Source organism: Exophiala aquamarina (assembly GCF_000709125.1).
Source record: "Exophiala aquamarina CBS 119918 chromosome Unknown aczIA-supercont1.3, whole genome shotgun sequence".
Classification (NCBI taxonomy): Eukaryota; Fungi; Ascomycota; class Eurotiomycetes; order Chaetothyriales; family Herpotrichiellaceae; genus Exophiala; species Exophiala aquamarina.
Window position 1 is genome coordinate 2,499,376 of NW_013550585.1, and position 22,199 is coordinate 2,521,574.

Below are 22,199 nucleotides of genomic sequence, written 5' to 3' on the forward strand. Positions count from 1 at the left end.
CCTCTCTCCCCCGCTGCCCTCTCGTATCCTCCTCCTACGAGTGACCCTCTCAGTCTCGTCCCCCTCAGCACTCTCTTCTCCTGCCATGTCGTGCTCGGGGTTCTCGATTTAGAACACAGACTGGCCCGAGTTCGATCAAAAACCACCTGAGGCTGAATCCTTGGTATGTATGGCCCATACAACCCCTCCTCCCCCAGTTTGGGTGACTGTCAACCGTGCCATTGGACACCGAGCTTCTCTATCATTCAATATTATTGAATAGAGATTAGTCATTATTGAGTCCTGGCAACGCTAACCAAATTCTAGCCACCAACCCGGCACACGAGGGACAAGAGTATTTTACGACTCTTCTTGCGGACCTTACCTCGTACAATAATGGCGAATCGTCGCGCCTAAAAGTCTTGTGGTCCACAAGGATGCCCATTGTGTTTCATTATTATTCTCATCAACACCCCTCTTACGACCCTCTTCAAACAAACATCCAATCTTTGAACTTCTCGACAACCTCTGGCAGCTGTCCCTACTCCGCCCTGAATGTTCCTAACACCACAGAAATCAAATTCTCGTTCTCGGTCCTCAACTTGCTCTGGGGCTCACATCGATAAAGGTTTCTTAGCCTGTTCTATAGCTATCCCCACGATTTCTGAATGTCTTCCATAAAGTATCGGCGCCGCGATTATTCCTCAATGACATCTTGCGATAACTATGATATGGACAGCCTCAACATCCCCAATACCATTCCCGTAGATGAGTCTTACGGCCGCGTCCAGTTTTATCTGGACGAGGAAGATGATTCAAGCTCGGTTTATTCGATGACCTCGTCAGCGTACAGCTTTCGAGTGGAATACGGCCGTCGATTCCGTGACTATAAAGCTGGTCACCCTTTCCCTTACGATGAGGTTTCAGAAGAAAATGAGGTCATCATGCATCATATGATGCTGCTACTTCTCGACAACAGGTACTTTTTGTCTCCTGTGCCTGAATCATCTCTTCGTTGTGTTGCCGATATAGGTTCCGGGCTGGGTCTCTGGACCGAAGGAGTGGCCGAGCGCTACCCCGATGCGGAAGTGGTTGGGATCGACCTGGCTCCTCACGAACGACCAACCCATCCAAATTGTTCCTATATGTTGTCGGACGCAACAGAAGAATGGGTTTTGGATGATCCTTCTAAGAAGTTCGATTTGGTCTATATTCGAACGCTGTTTGGAGTAAAGGACTGGCCTGCACTGTATACACAATGCTTCGAGTAAGTCTTTGTTTCCTTTGTCTTACCGCTGCCGTTTCATTCGTATCAATATGGTACTACAACGCCTAATCTCCTCCATGCTTCGGCTAACTGTTCCTAGCAATATGAGCTCCGGTGGATGGATAGAACAGATCGAAATGGACATAAATGCACAAATTGATGGTAGCTCCACTTCCTCAAATAGTAAAGTCAAGGAGCTCTGTACATTCACTGCGCAAATGGGTATAGCCTCCGGACGTGATCTTCATATATCAAAGAGTATGAAGACGTTGATCGAGGATGCCGGTTTCGTCAACGTACAAGAACGAACAATCAACTTACCACTGGGATCGTGGGCCGTCGACCCAAAATTAAAAGACATTGGCAGATTCTTTGAGCGATATTACAAGACTGGCCTCCAAGGATGGTTGCTACAAATCTGTACCCGAACTTTAGGTGTAAGTGGACAACACTCCGATAAACGCGTACGAATTCTAAGTCATGAGATTAGTGGTCTGTGGACCAGGTCAACAAGGCATGCATTGATGCCTTTCAAGAGATCAATGGTCGTCAACATCGTCTCTACTATCCCATGTAAGTCCAGATCCTATGCTCGAAGTATCTTGCCTAAATCGGATGTGCGACTCACCTTCCATCAGGGTCATTGTCATTGGCCAAAAGCCTTGACCATTTCGCTCAGAATCTATCTTCGCTGTTTATAGACAAGATCCAACGCCAGATGACAAACTGCGCGCGAGCATATCGAACGAATTTCAAGCCTCTTACTTGCTTTAAGCAGGCCAGATCAGAGTTGTCGGTATTTGCCACCGAGAAACGCGACAATACTTGTCGAACATTTCCATGTTCCATCCGCGGAATTTATTCTTCGTTATGGCCTCAACACGGCCCTCGGTCCAGTTGCGGGAAACCATGACTTGGAAATCATTGGTAATCTCCCCAAATTCGAGGATTGTATTTGTGCCTTCTCGACCAGCTGCTCGATTTTTTTCGCCGTCTCTTGCGGTAGTCAGGAGCGCCCTTGTCTCCGTCCCAACGTGACTGTTCCTTTACGAAACACATATCGGAGCAATTAGATGAACAGCCAAATGTGGATAGGGTACAAGTAGCCGCCGAAAAGAGGCATTGTTGCACATCCCTCAGCAAGCTAATGCTGTCTGATCATGATCATTTAATGAGGATAGCGGCTGGATCAAACTAACCAAGACCTTGTTCCGGTCCTTCAGATGTCTAGTGGGCTGGATCATGCCACACAACTCTGGTCAATGGCTCTTTTTCAATCAGTCAGTTCATGTGTTCTCACGCAGAACGAGAAGAATGGAGATGCTCTGCATGGAGAGGGTACGGTACAACGAAGCTTTGGTGGCATTGTGCTCGGATGGCCACAGTATGTACCCACACAGTGGTTCTATTCTGCGAGAAAGTTGGAAACTGCACGCGCACAACTACCTGGCTCCGGATACCCACGCTCGACAGAGATGTTGAGAAAGGGTAGGCATGCCCTTGGGCGGGCCTAGATTTAGATGTTGGCCGAAAGGATGCAGGCCCTGTTGTCAGCAAGTCATTGAGTGGGTACACCTTTCAGTTCACCAAATCTCAAGCGGCTACGAATACGTTGAATGTAGGAGGACCAGTCTCTCAATTTACTCGAATGCTTTCGTGTGGTCGTCCGACTACCGTCAAACTAAATCTACGCCACTCGCCTGAACCCTCTATGGCAAAGTATGAATCCATCGTTTTACATGAACCACAATGGCCTTTCAAAATGCCATGTCTATTTCCGAACCTAGATATCCGCTATTGCACCTAAGGCATGGCTAAGCCACATGTATTAACATCGATACCTGCGACTATTTTTTGAGGTCTTGATCTTGGCTGCGATTTTGTCCTTCACACCAAATGGTATCTAAGCGAAAGATGAAGTCTTAAATATACGCGGAATAACCACCGTTCCAAGCGAACAAATCGGATTTCTCACTTGACTAGAACCCAGCATGGGCCTCTGGAGCTCAGACGCAGGAGAGTCCCACTTGATACCGAAACTATCTATCTCCAACCTGGGCGTGGTCCAGATCAGTCCGTTTCGGGCTCAGTAGGCGTGACATGTTCAGCAGCACAACGGCAGCAAGCACCGCCACCAGGCAGCTCGTTCCCAGGGGCCCTAGCAAGGACGGAGCGGATGCTCTGCGCCGCATTCATCACCGCAGATCGTTTCCTAAGCAATGCTCGGAGGGGACTAGAACTTGGACGACAAAGGAACGCCCTACGAGGTTCTCCTGAACACTGGAGCTAGCTAGGATCTAACCATTTCTTCCCCAGCCACCTTGACGTCAAAACATCGAACCCGTAATGTGCACTAGCTCTCAATGCAGTTGAATCGCAACCGCCATCCGATTTCTGACGCCAGAGCTGGTGTTCGTCTGCGCCGGGTTGTGCTTGAGCAGGCAATCTTCGTTAACCGAGCATGCTTAAGCGCACTTGGCACTATTCACATCTATGTCAAGCGACTACTATCACAGGGGTCATTCACATCGCAGGATGTTCGCCTAAGTTCATCACTTCTCGAAGGAAGAGAGCCTCACGCCGAGGGTTCTATTATTTAATGATTAACATATGGACCGTGGACCTTTGGGGAGTGCAGGCTTTGGACCATTCGGGGTAGTTGATACTTCCTACCTGAGTAGGTACCGAAATGCAAGCTGGGAACGTCACTTATTACATCGAGACATAAATTCAATTTCAGAGGCGGATGTAAGCGATTCCAACAGAGAAGCTTTCTGTCAAATAAGAAATGGATTTATACTGGTACATAAAAGGAGTTGAGCATCAGCCCCGCCTATTTGAAGAATGGTGTTAGACAAGCCATCTCGGAAAACCTGCTCTCCACAAAGGATTGGCTGGAGAATAGTTTCTCCCGACCCCGATTATCAATATCAGACGTCCTCTCTATTTATCAGCTGAGGCCATCCATTGGAGCGCAACCCGAGCACAATTCATCGACTGATCTCGCGATAGATATAGATTGATTTTCTCGATTAGTTCACGCATGAAAAAGGTTCTTGCTGCATTCTGAGGACAACCAAGATCAGGCTACCTCAAGGTTAGATTCCGTTGGCAGTTCACCGCCATTTTTTCCTGTCTTCCAGACATCCAGCACTTGCGATATCTACAAAGCAAATGAGTTTTGAACGTTGCGAATGGAAGTAGTATCCAACAACACGCGCTTTTCCAACCAATCCTTCGCCTCATAGATTTCCAATCTCACTCTTCTGTACCTTGTTTTCATTCCCTCCACAGATTGTCGAAGGAAAGGATTGGCAATTGTCTCTTAGCCCCCGCCGGAAAGCCCGCATCCTCAGACAACCATTCGATCTCTTCATTCCCTCCAACATGCGACTTTATGCTATAGCGGATCTTCATCTGAGCTACAAGCATAACCGCGAGGCCTTGGATGAACTCAAGCCACACTTAGACGACAGCTTGATCATATGCGGAGATGTGGGGGAGCGTCTGGAGCATCTCTCGGACGCGTTCCGAATCACGACCAAGCTATTCAAACAAGTCTTTTGGGTACCTGGGAACCACGAACTCTACACGCTCCCTAGTCAGAAGCACGAAGGGGACTCCGATAAGGAACTAGACCAAGAGCTAAAGGGACACTTCAAGTATGAGGAATGCGTGCGAGTCGCGAACGAATGGGGCGTCATTACCCCTGAAGACGAATACGTCAAATGGGAAGGCGAGGGTGGCCCATGTATCATCTGCCCGATCTTCACGCTTTACGACTATAGCTTTCGTCCGGACCATGTGTCGCGAGAGAAGGCGTTGGACTGGGCAATGGAGGAAAACGTTTATGCAACGGACGAGGCACTCCTCCATCCCGACCCCTACGACACTAGGGACGCCTGGTGCGAAGCGCTTGTTGCCAAAACGCAGGAGCGCTTGGAAGCTGCTGCATCAAGGGGCATTCCTCTTGTCGTGGTCAACCACTGGCCGCTACGAGAAGATCTTGTCAACATCCCGAGCGTCCCCAGATTCAGTCTATGGTGTGGGACCAAGAGGACGGAGGATTGGCACTCCCGCTTCAATGCCAAAGTAGTGGTAACAGGCCATTTGCATGTGCGTCGAACAGATTGGATAGACGGTGTCAGATTCGAGGAAGTCAGCTTGGGATATCCTCGACAGTGGCAAGGCGCGAAAGATCGAGGACTGGGTATCAATGAACTACTCAGGGAGGTTCTCCCGGGCATCAAAGAACCAGCAGACGGTTCGACCATATGGCGACATTTCGGACTCCCTTCGAGCTTCACGTGAAGTCAACTTTCAAGGCTTGGACTGCATAATGCCAACACCGCAGACAGCCTGCAAAGGGCACTCCGATTGATGGTCCTTTTCCTATTTGCCTCTCGAAAGACGTGCAGCGAGCATCGAATCTGAGCCAAACTACCGCGGGAAATGCGAGCACCTGAGTTCTTTAAGAATTGCACTGCCAACGCTTGATTCCATTCCTCCAAGGGTGACAATCGCAGGAGTGCAAAGACAACATCAGTTTTAAGAAAACCGCAGCGTATAGGCACTGAGACCATTCCTCTGCTCTAGAGAGGTTTCAATGCGGCTTGCCCAGGGATCAGGGACTGCAGCTACCATGTTGCTGCATGTTTGCGTCACTCTAAGTCACTGAGCAGTGACAGGATCATAGAATATGATGTACAATAATGTACCACCGGACTCTCCTGTAGCCTGACATACTTGACATGGGATCTTCTCGTGTACGTATTTGAAAGGTCGCTTCCTCCACCGCATAGCACGCTCCTTTGCAGCTCCCCCGTTCATTCAACTGAGTTAACGCCCAGCTCTACCTGCTCGACACCCACCTACTTAATTAGCTAATGCTTCAGGGATTGTGATAGAGGGGGGAAGCGGTGGTCTATCGCACGCTAGTGCCAAGGGGTCCAATCTCCGGCCGGCATATGCTGGCTTACAGACATTTCGTCCGCTCCGCCATTGGCTTATTTGCATCATCCATTAAGAGTAGTTGTTTGTTGCAGCAGATCCAAGCGAGTGCGGGACCATGTGCATCTTGCACTCTCTGTGGGGCAGGCACAAACGAAAACCCTTTCAAGCACGCCTTTAATTAGCTTTTAATGTAGTTAGTGGCTCAAGGCCAAGGGCGCAAGTGAAGCGGCATCTGAATAATCAATCAGTGTTCGGACTTCCGAGTACCATGGTAGGACGTCCCGCCAGAGCCTCGTTACCTACCCTACCGATGCGTGCTCGCGGTGCCCAGAGAACTACAAGATGGACGACCATGGTCTCCAGAAGAGCTGGCCACATTGTCGGATCTCATAATCTAGGTTATATAGTCAGTGCCTTTCTCGTCGAATGCCAAGTGCATGCCCACGGGACACCTCTCTCACGGGAAGACATCCACCTGAGAAGATGTATTCTCAGATAATTCGTTTCACTCTCCCACGGCTTCAGACGATACTCTCAAGCCCGGAGTTCCGAGTCCTACGAGAAACAACCGTGCGGTTCTGCACCTCACAGTACTTCGGCTACACGATGCCCACAAAGTCGTCTCCGCTGCCTAGGCGTGACGAGGAGATCTGTTGGGCGATCCGTAAGTAAGCCCCCTGTCGAGCTACCCAGGTACCTTCTCAAAACACCACTGCTTGATGGCATGATTCTCCTGTGTGTGGACACGATAACTAAGATGGTCTCTTGAACCGGCCCGCGCAGAATGGAACGACGCAACCACGAATGTCAAGAAAGCCGAGATCCTATCCCGACTGGCGGAATTGTCAACCACTCCTCCTACCTCGCTGTTGCTGCAGTTTCAGCAAGGGCAGATGAGCGAGTTAGCCGAGGCATTGGAAGCGAGGATTTCTGAGTTTGTAGGTGTCGCACGCTCCCTCCCTCTCTCTTTCTCTCTCGCGCAATGCCTCGTTCGCTTAGGGTCAGCTCGTGCGTGACTCGAACGAATTGACCACGCCTCATCCACTGCAATCGAAACATTGCCTGCCCAACCTAACTCTTGGGGGGGAATTTCCTTGTAGGCAATGTGCTGTTACGTTCCAGGCACACCCTTCGGTGACCCAGAGTTCCAGAAATCAAGCCAGAAGACATTCACCGATTGTTATCTCATGCGTGGATTCGTCGGAGGGCAATGGAGCTTCGCACTTGATGGGAACGACACCGGCGGCGTCGAAACAGGGCGTGGCCGTGTCTGTGACCATGATGCTTCCGGTGCGACAGAGACCTTCCAGGATGACGAAGACGACGGTGATGATGAAGCCATGCGATATGGGATGTTGAAGAAAGGAGACCGCAGGCTGGCGGTATATTGCCTTGGCTGGGAGAGTGCAGAGGTAAGAAGGCGGAGAGGCCCCCCTCCCCCGGTCCTTGCATCCATCTCCCTGATCTCACGAGTATCTGCATCAATGGAAGAAGTGCCTACTGACATTATCGTGCGTGCCTCGGCCACGAAACAGCTCCATCAAGCCGCTACCAAAACCCCGCTATTCGCTGAAGAGATAGATAAGCTCGCGCCATATTTTGGACCAGGGACGGGTGCCTTCTATGTGAATTTCACCAAGCATGGGTGACGCAGGGAGCTTCGTTAGCAACGATGTCTTGATTGCGTTCACATGAGGCTGAGCAGCTGGATGAAAGCCTGATGTCCACGCTGGTTGATTAATCGGGCTACGGAAGGGCTGACGCCAGGGCTGGGTACTACATATGCGACAGATAAATTGACTGGATTGCCTGAAAGTATTCTTCACGTAGGAGCGACGTGCTTGTAGGGGGTGGTGCATTGCGCGAGGATAAGTGAATAGTGGTAAAGCGCCGTACAGAAATATCAAATTCAGTCCAAGTACATAATTCATTTATTAGTGAAAGTGGAGAGGTAATATAAAACATCAAGTACCTGGAAAAAGCTCGGACTGTGGTATTAAGTATTAAGTACTACTAATGCACCCCAAGGTAGGTAGGTGTAAAGCAACTAAAGCAATTCGCTGCTGCCGAAGATGCATCCATGACAGATTTCAATGACCAGATGAAGCACAGAGGCAACGCATCCATGACTAACCTCACGAGCAAGAACTTGGGAAGCGGACGTTGATGCTGGCATGTCCAACATTAATCTTCCAGAGGCATTTCATCCTTCCAACATCTTGAGCTTTTGTATGTTGTCTTGAATAATTTCTTTCAATCTCCATAGAAGCGTTCGACAGGCAGGCCAACTTCCTTGACGAAGATGCTGAGCGATTAAACGGTGAGACTTCGCATTCCGATTCGACAAACATAGTGCAAGGTGAAAAGGAGCGTGGGGTTCGGGGGTCAATTCCGGGCACTTGCTCCACTCAACTAAATGAGGATGACCGCACCTGCAATAGCACCTGCAATTGCGAGACCACCAGAGATGCCGTTACGGTGCGCTGCACCAGTATAAGCGGCGGGTGCAGCGCTGGTGCCGGTGGCAGCCTGGACTTGGCCGTCACTGATTTGAGACACTGGGGCGCCCGTGGGAGCTTGAGGTTGACCATCGCTAATCTGAGTGACAGGGACTCCAGTAGGCGCTTGAGGCTGTCCATCACTGATTTGGGTAACAGGTGCTCCTGTAGGTGCCTGGGGTTGGCCGTCGCTGATCTGACTTACCGGGGCACCCGTGGGAGCCTGCGGCTGACCATCGCTAATTTGAGATACGGGAGCACCGGTAGGTGCTTGAGGTTGACCGTCACTGATCTGGGACACTGGGGCACCAGTGGGAGCCTGAGGCTGACCATCGCTGATTTGAGATACTGGGGCACCGGTAGGAGCCTATAACACCGCCACTTTAGTTATCCGTACAAGAAAGAACACATCACGAAAGTGTAGTGTTGGGGGAAACTAGGTCTTGATTATGATTGACATACCTGCGGTTGGCCGTCGCTGATTTGGCTGACTGCGGGACCAGTCGGAGCCTTTGATCACAATGTGTTAGTAACCGAATTCGAGTAATTACAATATTGGAGCCCAGTTGACAGGCGGGAAGACCCTTGCATTGAGGAACATACCTGAGGCTGGCCATCACTAATCTGACTCACTGGAGCGCCGGTAGGTGCCTGAAAGGGGACAATAAAGTCAGCAGTGCGTCCCCAAATATGGAATTATCCAAGAACCCCAAGCTTTCTGTGCAGCCTGTTTTGGATGGGCACAGTGCAAGCAAGAACGTACCTGTGGTTGTCCGTCGCTGATCTGGCTGACTGGTACTCCAGTTGTTGCCTGGGGTCTAAGGTATTGTTAATGGAGATTCTAGGACATGGTCTTGGTCATAGCAAGGCTTTGCAGCATACTGCTGCCCCACTGGCGGAATAGAGGATAGTTCAGAACAAGACTTACTGGCCATCAGAAATTTGCGAAACAACGACTGTCGAAGCTTGTGGCCTATTCCACCAAGTATGTTAGATACAAGATTCGACAGATAAGGGTGGAATATAATGCCTCAAGGACTATGCCCAGGAGGCAACTCTTTCGGAGGGGAAGGCAGGCAGGTCTGAGAACATACTGTCCATCTGATAATTGAGCTGTTTAGGGGGAGGGGCCAACGTCAGCAAGTAGCTCCTTGAAAAGAATTAAATGACCAAATCAGGTAGGTGGAACAAAAATCATGGTTCAGTGAAAGCCATGGTCGAGGCTAGTCGATATATAAACTCTTCTGGGAAAAATCTGAGAGGATGCAAGAGCACTTACTGACTGAAGCAACCACAGTGCCGGTAGGCGCAGGGGCGCTGCTGATCAAAGCCATGAAGTAAACCGCAACGCAATGGTCACTGCGAGAAAAGTGTTAGTGAGTACATTTATCAATGGCAGGAACGGCCATATCAGGGACGTAGAATAGGTTACTGACGCCCAGTCTCTGTCATAGAGATTGTAGAAGTCGCCACTGAGACATTGGTAGAAGATGGCAGAGCCACCCAAGGCAAGACTATTGTTCGCGCACAGGGAGAATCCCGATGTATAAATTGCACCAGCTTGAGGAGGATCGTCAAACTGGAACTGATAGTTGGCAGCGATGTACTGAGAAGCGACAAGGTCAGCACAAGCATTCACAAATCGAAGCAAATTGCAAGGACAAATGAGTCCCGGGGGCGCGGGGGGGGGGGGGTTCCCTCAAATTTGAGAACTTCTACACCTCCTGGAGCCCGGTGGGATTCCAGGGATCGTGGAATACAATATTCTCTGGGTTTCAACAAAAGTAATCCGATGATCGCCCCGAAATAGGAGGACCAGGAGGGAGGCACCAATCAATCCGGGAATCTGCTTACCCCAGTGCGACCAGCCTGGTCGTACAGGTTCGAGTCGGTCAGGGTCAAGGTAAGAGGGCCGGCCAGTTGACGCTGTCACTTGTCAGCATACAAGTATTTCCAGAGAGCGGCACAAACTGACTCTACCCAAGTCCCTCTTTGTGGCCGAGGTCGAGACATTGACAACTGTGATTTGGAAGGTTCCCTCATGGCTGGTCATGCAGCCTGATGGCGGTGGAGATTCCGGTGCAATAGTCTCGGTGACGGCCTGAGGATACGGCGAAGCCAGTGCCGAAACGGCCAGGGCCAGAATAGCGAGCGTTCGCTGCATGGTCAAGGTTGTATAGAGAGCGTCTGATACCTAGTGTCGATCAAACGATTCTCAACGAGTGTAGAAGTCAACGAGAGTCAACAGAGAGTTGAGGAAGCGAAGGTCTAATACTCTGTGAGGGTTCAATCAACGACAACACTTTCACAGTCAAGCAGTTGAAGAAAAATACTCGAGAGCACATGCGGCGGTCGAGTCACTTTTGAAGCTCCAAATTGTGCTTGATGGAGACATGAGCGCCAGAATGTTCCTCCACATCTGCATCACAGCGGGGAAAGTTCGTGCATGCACCATTTTCGACGGACATTGAAGCGGACATAGATGACGGTGACACTGACCACAGGTCGGAGAACAAATGGAAGAGCATTCCCACCTTGCTGTGAGACATACATCTAGTTCCCGATAGCTCATGCGGGAAGCTACCAGGGTTATGGTGTGAAGGCGATATTTCAACAGAGAGACTGTCGAATGGCGACCTGGCATTTTAATGGAGGCAGCCGCCTGAGGCAGCTTTGGCTCAGAGGCGGTGTCCTGGCCCCGGGGATTTAAAGTCCGTTGACATTTTATAAAGGGGGATTGAACGAAAAGGCTGGACAGGACTAATGATCAGCAGCAGTATTGAGGCTCGAATTGGCAGGGGACGAGTTGAAAAGAGCTGGTGACCGGGTTGGAAAAACGACTGTCATCCCATACCAAAGCAGGATGAATCAGGCCATTGAGTCAGTTTCCGGACCACCCTCACGATCGTTTGTGTGCATTAGGCAGTCTGCACCTCGGTGGCGTCGAGCACGGACCACCGATCCCTCCATGTCCTATCGGGTACGATGAATCATGGTTTGGGAGGAAAGAAGCATTGGTACACCAAAGTGCTCCGCAAAAAGATCGTCATTGACCGGAGAAACAGTGGCTGACAGGTGATTTATGCTTTTCTGAACCAACCCAGAGATTCATGTATTGTCCCTGGGAGGCATCAGTTCTCAAGACAGAAAGCACGCCGACAAAGTTCGAACGGTTCCCTCATATTAGCAGTCTTTATGACATGTTCCTAACCCTTCTGGCGAAGCTTTGAGCTCCACGGATCCGACGGTGGCAGGCAGTCAATGGCTCTTTCGGTGTTTCCGAGCCACTAGGTGCATCGATACATCGTGTTGCACCTCTTTCACCACGGAGTTGTAGCTGGCTACCGTGCCGTCTAGTGGACAGCGATTGAAGTGAGGTTGCATTAGTGCTTCGGTTAAGAAATGCTTGCAACCCCGCCTTTCTATGCTCGGTGATGCTTGGCATTTGCTGTTTGGTCGAGCATCACGTGAAAGACCACCTCTCAACGTCATCACCGGCGCCAAGCCCCACTATCCTTAGGACAGTCCTATGGATACCTGCTCGTAACTTGCAAGGCATGTCTAACATCAACCCTCTCGCCTCTCGCCTCTCGCCTCTCGCATGAGCACTGGACTAGGCGGATGCTTCATCAGCCACACAGAAGCTTGACATGCTTGCAGTGCCGACTCCACCTGCCCAATAATGCAATGGAGATGTCCTCACTGATGTGTCCTCGGTTTAGCTGCGCATTTTGCTAGCGATTGCTCTTCTGGCTCGCAGGCCAGCCGAGGCAGGACCTGTGAGCTGTCCCAAAATGTCACCCGTCGTGGAACCCTGGAATTTCAACACCCGAAATCAATATTTTAGCGATGATCTACTGCCTAAGCAACCAAGTCCACAAAATCCAACCCGCTGATTACGAGTACACGGAGAATGTCCAAAGTCACGACGGTGCCACTCCTCCTGCTGATGATCCCATCTTATTCATTTCTAGACAACGCCACCGCTTCTGAGTTTAAGTGGATTTGTGTATTGAGATAAGGTTTAAGATGAACACCCAAGCGCCCAGGTTGGGGACAATCTGGCTCGCAGGAAGTATGTTCTTTCAACCCAGTATTGCAGATCATCCATTAGAGAGGCATCATCCAGGAAGGGGCAATACTTTCTTGCTCCTGCAATGACAAACCGGAATTTATGATGAAGCCGAGGATACCGAAGTCGAGCCCCACTGACTTTGGAGTCCTTGCGCAAGCCTGCCTCTTCAGCCAAACCATGAGCTTGCGACCCTGGCGTTGCAGAGGAAAGTTCATGGAACACTGGAGGTTAATCCATCATAGATGGTTCCAAACTTCTGGAAACGTGCGTATGCTCGTCCGCAACAAATGTGTTGATCATGTCATGTCATCTCTGATGACGTCCCAATTTCGAAGTGTCCTACACTGAGGCACGAGTCTTTTTGAATACGAATTCAGTTACCTTTCCAGCTGACAAACAATTCTAGACTTTGCTCTATCCTGCCGTTCACCACATGTTACATAGAGCACCACCTTCAAGCGCGAGTTAACACAATTTTTGCTTGAGACCAAGTTTCGGCTCTAGTGAGTGACGAGGCACGTACTCGCCTTGTTGAAGGATGTGACCCCATTCGGACGAGGCTTGTGCACCATCGGGAGGCATGAGACAAACATTGGTATAAGGGCTTGCTACAAAACACTAGCTAAGCAGTAAAGTAATAACACAGCTAGTCAATAAACTCCCTGAAATTCGATAACCAAAGGGGAAACAATATCACAGTCGTGTATAATGCTCCCAAACCAAGGCACCAATCACGCTGTCATAACCCTCTAGGCATCGCAGTGCATCTTCTAATATGTCAACCCGCGATATCTGGAACCATGCTTTTGACCCGTCATTTATGCTCCTGTAAGATACTTGACCAACTGTTCCCTCTCACTAGTTGGAACAAGGCTTAGCACTTCACGCACGCCCTTCAATCCGCCCTCCTTATTACTCATCAACAATTCAGAAACCTTCTTGCTAATAGCATCACTCTTGAGAGCATCGATCTTGGCGTATACCTCCTTTCGATGGCTCTCATACCACTCAGCCACCTTATGATCATCCTTGTCAAACTCAACGTCAAGTAGACCAGTCCAATTTTTGAGGATTGCGAGGTTGGTCTCCTTCTGTGCAAGACTATTAGTCACGATTGGAGCGCCACCAGCGGCTTGGCTGGAGCTGAGTTTCTTCAACAAGACTTCCTCGGACAATCTTCGTCGAAGTCGCCAGTAGAAGAACCGTCTTGCGTTCTGCCATTTCAGCGCAAAGCGGATGGTTCCCTTGGCCTCCATGCGCCCAGCACGATCATGTAGATCGGCAAATTGGATTGCGATCTGCTGGTAGATGGGTCCAAGCAATTGCTCACGCTCGGTCATCTTAGCTTTGATGGCGTTCAATTGCTCAGGACTCAAGCCTTTAGCGAGAGACTGAGTCTTGAGTTCGCCGTACGTAGCATCCAACCGAGCCATGGTCTCGAGTTGCTTCTCACGACGGTATTTGATACCGACAATACCCTCGGGCTCAAGAACTCCGCCACGAGATTCTTCGTCAGCATACATCTCCATTTGCTCGGGATTAATTGTAGGGTCGACCACAACCTAGAAACAGGTTAGCTTTGTTCTAATACCAAAAGAGCATAATGACTCACCCATGAACCACCACGCAACTCTCCAAAGGGAGGAATGTAGACGAAGACCGGCTGCTCATACTTGACAAGGCCGTCCACAATATACGAGCCATATTTGAGAACCTCATTGAACATATCACGCTGACCACCAGAAAAACCGCGCCAGTTAGCCAGGATCATGACAGGCAGCTGCTCGCCATAATTGAAGTCCTTCAAAGCCTGCGCAGTCTTGAACGCGGAGTTGGGGAACCAGACACCACCTGCTTCTTGCACGACTTGCTCAATGGAATCTGCATTGGCAGGGTCAGCAGGGCTGATATTCTCCACAGTTCGAGTCTCGACCGCAATCACGCCCATGGGAATACCACCAAGTCGGGCACGTCCAACGACCACGGTCTTGGCCCAGCCACCAAGGGACTCCTGGAAAGAGTCTCGGTCGAACAGGCCAGAGAGGAAGCCCTCGTCGTCTTGCTTACCACCGATGAGATGGCGGACATCATATGGTGCGCGAGATGGGAAGAAGGTGATATCACGGTCCCACGGGTCGGCCGATGGACTGACAGGAACGGGTTGGCCCTTCTTATCAGGAACAAACGACAGCCAGTCAACGATCTTCTCCACACCCTGGAAGTCGTCATTGGCGGTCATATGAGACACACCATTCTTGTACATGATTTGCGTACCACCGAGCTGGAGGTTAGAAGTGTAAACTTCTTTACCAAGCACCTTGTTGAGTGCAGGAGCGCCAGTAAGAATGATTGGCTGGCCCTCAATTTGGATGGCACGCTGTCCGAGACGTACGAGATATGCACCAATACCGACGGAACGGCAGGTGACAAGTGTGATTGTGAAGATATCTTCATATGCCCTGGAGGTTGCTCCTGCAATGAGACCAGAGCCACGCAAACACTCAACTCCAAGGCCGTCCTTGGCACCAACAATGGTGGTGATCTTATGGCGCTCTTCGCCGTCTTCACTGATGGGCTCGGTAATGACTTCCTTCTGGCTGAGCTTCTTTCTCTTCTCGGGTGTAAGATAGAGATACTTGAATCCTGAACTTGGATTTGCCTCATCGTTCCATGCAACAGAGAAATGAGGAATGAGTTCATCGGCCATGCCAATACGAGCACCGGAGTTGGCAGAGAGGTAGATGCGAGGGATACCAAGTTTTCGAGCGAATTCGGTGGCCTTGTTGAAGAAGTTGTCTTCTACTGGGCCAAACGATCCAATCTGATAAGTGATATCATTGGCGACAATGACGAATCTTCTGCCTCTCGGGTATTCAGGGGTCTTGGCTGTCAACAGCCAGGCGACCATACCGCAATTGTTTGTGCCGGGTTCGCGGGCAACTTCGGTAAGATTGTCGGCATCATCGAGTACGAGCTCATTATATTCGACGCAAGTGCCGATTTCGGGTCTCGACTCAAGCAATGAAGAATGCTTAGCAACAGCTCTGGTCCAGCTGTTCTGGATGGCCTGGCGGAAAAGCTCCGGGAAGTCGTAAACATACTGGGTTCCCATAAGATGGGCCTTGTAGCGCTTAGGCTGCAACCACTCCTTCGAAGCGTATGGAGTTGACACAGAACGTAGATGCATGGCACCCAGTTTAGTCGTTCCCCCGATACTCTCGAACACCCATTCACCGTGGCGCGACTTTTTCTCGACGTAGCTCTCTACCTGGACCACGTAACCTGAGGTGTTGGTGATCATGATCCGCAGAGGATAAGGCAGTCCAGATTCGGGATCGGTGCAGAGAATTCTGATTTCGGCCCCAGTGACTCGAAGGCGCAGGAAGCGTCTAGAGAAACGCTCCAAGAACCCGGCAATCTGCTCCTCCACATCGCGAGGCTGAAGGTTGAACACGGGCGTAAAGTTGATAAAGATGTGGTTCAAGTCCGAGTTATTGTTGCCGATGATCTCGAGGGCGTCACAAATGTCGTTCACCAGCCGGTCAGTCTCGGAAATGAGATACTCAGCAGTGGGAATTTCATCCTTCAGTCGACCAGGTCGGACAACTGCACGTGTGAAATAACGCTTGTCAACGACTTTGTCACTGTCAATGCCCTTACCAGTGGCTTCATACACATGGATATTCCTGTTTTCAGTGAAGACTGGCTTAATCTTGAACCTTGACAATCTTCCAAGCTCAAGCTGGAAGGCCAATGCAGGCTCGTTGTGACGGATGCTCTGGTCCTCTTCGTATTCAGGGCCACGGAAAGTGAAGTATCCAGGATAGTTTCCTTCCTTGTGGCCACAAATAAATGTAACACGGCGAACCTTGCGTGCTAGAAGCTCTTTCTTGTACTCAGCAACGAGGTCTACGAGACGAGGCATGATTTCTTCATCGGTCAAGTTCTCGATATCACGGATGGCAATATTGATGACGTTGGTCAATTCGTCATCGCCGTTGGCATCTGCTTTTGGTAGTGGCCTCCTCTGGTTGTCAAGCGTTGGCATGAGGTACGGCTGGCTAGGTTTCTTGTCTCCGCCCTTCGGGAAGATATCCAGACCACGTGCGAGGGTTTCATCGGCCTCGTCAAGATAATGGCAGGGGACAATGACCCCCTTCCGCGATGGTTCATCGCCGCCTTGAACTTTGTTCAGGTATGACAGATCACTGACGGATGTGATTCGCTTGAATGGGTTGCCCCGCTCCATTGAGGGAGTCGCTTGACCGGACGGGAATGACGAGGCCAAGGGTAGTCCAAATTCGGTCTGCCCAACTTTTCGAAGAACGAAGTCCCAAGAGAGAAGGAATGGTGGCTCGGTATCATTGTGGTACGTGACCTCCTTGACGGTATACGCACGGTATGAACGTCTAATATATACCTCAAGTGCAGCAAGCGCCACCCACGGATCACTGTGGGCGAAGAAAAGAGGCAAGACATCGAAGACGGTGTAGCGGGAATCCACCACTTCTCTGATAATGTCCAAGTCGGGCTCACGATGCTCCCAGCCAGACTCTCCGTACTTTGAATCCACAACAGAGGACTTCAGAATGTGCTCCATTTGGGAGGAACGTTCCTCGAGCGAAGGCATGGCGCAGAGGATCAGCAATTCGCGGGCCTTGAGAGCCACCTTGGCAGTCGCTCGAGATTCAAGCTCAGTGAGGCGGCGCAAAGATGGCCGGAAGTACTTGGCAATGTTTCCGACGTTCGGTTGATTTGGGCGATACATATCCAAGATGGCAACAATCAAGTTATTCTTGGACGATACACGGGTGTGAGACAAGACGGTGTATACCACAGAGGCGATGTCATCCTTCTTCTCCTCTCTGAGTTTAAGAATCACGTCTTCGTCTCTGTGGCTTCCCGAGGCGAACAACCTCTCAACCTCCCAGTACTTGTCGAGAAGTCCGGTGAAGACGGCGAATTCGTGGACCTTTAGTCCCTCGGAGTAGTTGACGATGACCTCTTCCAAAGGAGCCAGAGTCGTGTGAAGCGCAGTGCCTTCTGCAGCCGTGAGGTTTTCCTCGATGAAGCGGTTGATGGCTTTCTGCAACTGTTTCGCAGGGAATTCAGCATGACGCGAGTGAGTTCGCTCCACAATCGCCTCGAGTTGTGCATCCAGCTTCTGAGGCGTTCGCGAGTGCAGGGCCGACGATCTTGCAGCCCATTCTCCGTATGGAAGCTCAGGGTCCCTGAGGACAGACACTAGCTCCTTGAGAGTAGACGCAAGGATGACTTGATTGTCAAAGCCAAGGAGAATGTTCTGGAGAATGCTGAGGAGCAAAGCAAATTGCTGAGGAGGCTTGTTGCCAACAATCTGTGGTGGGCCGAGGTCGGGCAGCTGACCTGTGAATGTCTCGGCACTCTTGACTCTGGACGGATCATCGAGTGCGAGGATACCAAGAATATCACCAGCTTCGAGGGTGGCTCCTGGCTGCTTGATGAACTGAACAACACCATCTTCCTGTGCGATAAGGGGCATGTACATTTTCATCACCTCAACTTCAGCAAAAGCCTGACCGGCCTTAACGTGCGCGCCATTGTCAACACTGAACTTGACGAGTTTACCTGGAGAGGGTGTTCGCAGCTGAGTGGGGTCATTCTCTTGTTCGAGCAAGCAAGTCTTGCTGTCTACGCTAAGACGGATAGCAGTAGCCTCCTCCTTCCAGTAGAGACTGTGGGATCGGCCAGCCACAAGCATGAGCAACCCACCATCAGCAAGTGCTCGGACACCAACCAGACACTTCGAGCCATTGATGAAAATGTGATAGCTGTCAAGACTTGCTCTGGTTGCAGTGAATTTGTAGCGATGTCCCTCGTAGATGAAATCAATAGGGAAGACTGTCTTTAAAATATCTTTAGAAGGAACCTGGCCCTTCTCGAGGCCTTTGCGATATTCGACAATGCTAGCCTCGCTGGCAATGTGAGCCTTGGTCAAAGCGCCCGCAAGTACGGCAAGAATCTGATCAGGTCGCTCGGCGGTCAACTTGTTGGTAATGAGTTGGTCGAGCCAGCCCGTTGTGATGGTGTTGTCTTCAAAGGCGGGGGTTTCCAACAGCTTGATTAAGTATTCAATTGTGGTTCTGAAATCACCACGAATGGACAATTCCTTCAATGCAACCACCATGTGCTTTCTGGAAGCAGATCTGTTCTCTCCGTAGGCGAAGATGTGACCGAATTGACTGTCGGAGAAGCTGTGGATACTGGAGGCAGAGCTGACGGAGAAATAACCCCAGACATTTGAGCTTGATCGGAAATTGAGGTCGTGCATCGTGCCACCAGAGGGCTTGAAGCCCTCACCAGGATCTTCGGAAGTGATACGGCAAGCGGTCGTGTGGCCCTTCGCTTGGGGACGCCGCTGAGTCTTCAGGCTGATTTCATTCTTGAAGTGGAAATCAATCTGAGTGGCTCTGTGCGGATCGACACCGTACAACAAGCGAATGTCACGAATGCGGTGCAGAGGGATACCCATAGCAATTTGAAGCTGTGCAGCTGGTAAGTTGACTCCGCTCACCATTTCAGTGGTAGGATGCTCGACCTGGAGACGGGGGTTGAGCTCGAGGAAGTAGAATTTGTCGTCGGAATGGGAGTAGAGATACTCGACGGTACCAGCGGAAACGTAACCAACCAGCTCTCCTAAGCGGACAGCGGCGTCTTCCATGCGACGGAAGGTCTCAGGATTTGCGATTGTCACAGGAGCTTCTTCGATGATTTTTTGATGTCTGCGCTGGACGGAACAATCTCTGCCAAAGAGGGAGATATTGTTGCCGTACTGATCAGCAAGCAGCTGGACTTCCAAATGTCGGGCATTTCCTGCCAACTTCATGATGAAGATTGGAGAACCGGGGATTTCGCTGGCTGCGGCGTGGTAGAGACTGTGGAATTCCTCCTCATTCTCGACCTTTCGAATGCCTTTGCCGCCGCCACCTTCTGAGGCCTTGACCATGACGGGGAAGCCAATCTTTTTTGCAGCTTCCAAACCCTCCTGCGCAGAATGCACGCAGCCCTGGTCGTAGATATCATCCTTGACTGTGACGATGCCGTCCTTGTCGATTTCGACCGAGTCAACACCCTCTCCAGACCAGGGGATACAGGGGACCCTGGCATGTTGTGCGACGATTGTTGAGGAGATTTTGTCACCGAGAGATCTCATAGCAGAGCCCGGGGGGCCGATAAAGATGATCTTCTTGGGGGAGGCGGCGAGTGATTCGGGCAGCTTAGGGTTTTCTGAGGCATGACCCCAGCCAGCCCAAACTGCATGAACATTCATCCGCTCGGCAACGTCGACGATCAGCTCGACGTTGGCATAATTGTTATTGTTGGTGCCACCAGGAACCTGCACGAGGGATCGTTAGTCACTGATCGGGGTGTCTTTATTGCCCAATCTTTTAAACCTTGTGCGTACCTCGACATATTGATCAGCCATACGAATATAATCGGCATTTGCCTGCAAATCTTCCGGCGTGGCCATGACTGTGAATTGAATGGCACGCTCGTCGCCGAACGTCTCGTAGGCCCATTTTCGCACGGAACGGATTTCCTTGACGGCGGCAATACCGTTGTTTGCAATGAGCACCTGGACATTCAAGGTCAGCCGCAGTTCTCGCCCGCAAATTGAGGGTCAGGTTGCAACTCACCGAGGTGATGGCAGAATGGCCATCGTGTTCCTGAACAAAGTCCTTTATCTTGCTCGGAGGAGCCTTTTCTAGTCTACTCCCGCCAATGAAGTGGGACGCAATAGGGTGTTTTGCTTGCCAGGCGCTGGGGGGGTTGTTGGTGAGCGAGGCTTTGCGGGAGCCATTGACACCATTGACGGTGGAGGGAGCCATGATCGCGAAAAAGGTCTATACCATGCACGAGAGGCAAGGAATCAACGAAGAACGTGCAAACCGGTGGGAAAGGAGGGGTTCAGGAGTCGAGGTCGCCCGTTGAGAAAAATAGGAGACCGGGATGACGCCAATTAGTACCGAAGTCCCAGACACAGACCCCGAGTGTAAAGAAGGAATGAAGAGGTCGGAAAGGAGCTTCTGTTTGAGAGAGGGTGGCAGTGAGAGCGAGGACGTATAGAGGGGAGAGAGGGAGAGTAGAAAATAGTAAGAGGAAAGAGGAAAGAGCAGGCCAATATGTGTGAGAATGTGAGGGCGCAGGGTATAATAACGAGAATAAGATGTACGAGTAGTGCGCTCTTGCCTCGTGGCTGTTTTGGTTGTGTGGATAAGGAAACAGCAGCGTGTCCCTTGTTGGATCTCTGCAGTCTCGAGTCTCGACAAGCAACCGCAAGCCAGCTCAACTCAGGTTAGTCGTGGTACGGCGTAGCAGTAAGTACGCCCATCATCACCGGCACGCCCACGCCCACTATCATCATCATCCTGGCCCGCAGCCAACGCCAAAGCCACACATGTGTGCCCACTGCCCACTGCCAATTGCCCACTGCCAATTGCATAGCAGCGTTGGAGCAACGAGGCGCGAGATGAGGTACCTCTGGTTTCTACGGAGAAGCTCTTCGGGGGGGTTTGCAGGTGCAGTTTTGGTTGGGAAACCAAATAGGCGCAGGGCTAGCCGGGGGGGCCTGGCCCGTTATTGGTTCCAGGGGCGTCGGGGTGCCTCGGGCTGCCCCCAAGCGTCGATCGTGCCCAGAGGGGGCCCTCGCCATTTGTTCATGGGCCACGGTCGACTCCACCAGGGCTGCCCCTAAGATCCCCATCGACGTCCCCATCAAGCCCCCTGTGCAGACAAACTTCTCTCAACCCCATCTCCAACAAAAATTTCATATCCATCCATCAACCCGCTTGTTGAGCGCCCCGGGACGTACGGAGCACTCGACGGGCCAAAATGACGTGTGGTCGAACACCTCAAGGAAAATGCGCCGACGTGAGCTTTGCCACTTACATACTACATACCCGTACATACACCTGTCGCGGAGCGATCTCATGCATCTGCTGCCCCAAAATTCCCCGCGGACAGATGGGAGGCAAAACCAACGTCCAACAGAAAAACAATCATAGGCCAGGAGCACGAGAACAGAAAGCCTTGGTGCCTCGTTTGCATCAACGTTGCGCAAAGCTGCATCGCCGCGGGCACTTTTCGTATGTCGTATACGGTATGACAGAGAATCAATAGTTACAATTAGATAGAATCCACTCCTTTCTTGTCTCCGATAGAGGTTATGCCCACTTGAACCGCCATCCATACGAATACTATTCTTGTGCTCCCTATCCGTACATCGCGGCTGCTTTGGCTTATCTTCGTTCAGCCTCAGCTGGCGCCTTTAGCGTGCCTCTATCCTCGTCCCGAGATGGTGTTGGACGTGGCGTTTGCGGGCGGACTCCGCCCCTGTCCAACCATATAATTTCGGACTCCGTCCATCGTTCGTTCTCTGTACTCGTAG

The 22,199-nt window shown here is 50.9% G+C and overlaps 6 protein-coding genes across 6 annotated transcripts; 3 read left to right on the forward strand and 3 right to left on the reverse strand.

Moving 5' to 3' along the window:
• Positions 1-686: 686 nt before the first annotated feature.
• A1O9_04497 (uncharacterized protein) lies at positions 687-1,823 on the forward strand (the record flags this gene model as incomplete). Its single annotated transcript, XM_013406787.1, has 3 exons — positions 687-1,246; positions 1,347-1,683; positions 1,737-1,823. 3 exons carry the CDS (start codon positions 687-689, stop codon positions 1,821-1,823), a joined length of 984 nt encoding a protein of 327 aa, XP_013262241.1.
• A 2,810-nt stretch (positions 1,824-4,633) lies between these two features.
• A1O9_04498 (uncharacterized protein) lies at positions 4,634-5,557 on the forward strand (the record flags this gene model as incomplete). Its single annotated transcript, XM_013406788.1, has 1 exon — positions 4,634-5,557. One exon carries the CDS (start codon positions 4,634-4,636, stop codon positions 5,555-5,557), a length of 924 nt encoding a protein of 307 aa, XP_013262242.1.
• Positions 5,558-7,302: 1,745 nt separating this feature from the next.
• On the forward strand, positions 7,303-7,848 carry A1O9_04499 (uncharacterized protein; the record flags this gene model as incomplete). Its single annotated transcript, XM_013406789.1, has 1 exon — positions 7,303-7,848. The coding sequence occupies one exon, from the start codon at positions 7,303-7,305 to the stop codon at positions 7,846-7,848; it is 546 nt and encodes a 181-aa protein (XP_013262243.1).
• Positions 7,849-8,611: 763 nt separating this feature from the next.
• A1O9_04500 (uncharacterized protein) lies at positions 8,612-9,314 on the reverse strand (the record flags this gene model as incomplete). Its single annotated transcript, XM_013406790.1, has 2 exons — positions 8,612-9,064; positions 9,249-9,314. 2 exons carry the CDS (start codon positions 9,312-9,314, stop codon positions 8,612-8,614), a joined length of 519 nt encoding a protein of 172 aa, XP_013262244.1.
• A 146-nt stretch (positions 9,315-9,460) lies between these two features.
• Positions 9,461-10,861, reverse strand: A1O9_04501 (uncharacterized protein; the record flags this gene model as incomplete). The annotated part of the gene is made up of 7 exons (XM_013406791.1): positions 9,461-9,515; positions 9,626-9,670; positions 9,792-9,810; positions 9,977-10,056; positions 10,134-10,303; positions 10,552-10,623; positions 10,673-10,861. Coding segments are annotated over 7 exons (630 nt in total), but the record flags the coding sequence as incomplete, so codon positions are not given.
• A 2,729-nt stretch (positions 10,862-13,590) lies between these two features.
• A1O9_04502 (acetyl-CoA carboxylase) lies at positions 13,591-20,640 on the reverse strand (the record flags this gene model as incomplete). Its single annotated transcript, XM_013406792.1, has 4 exons — positions 13,591-14,334; positions 14,385-20,147; positions 20,217-20,387; positions 20,449-20,640. 4 exons carry the CDS (start codon positions 20,638-20,640, stop codon positions 13,591-13,593), a joined length of 6,870 nt encoding a protein of 2,289 aa, XP_013262246.1.
• Between the last annotated feature and the right edge of the window lie 1,559 nt (positions 20,641-22,199).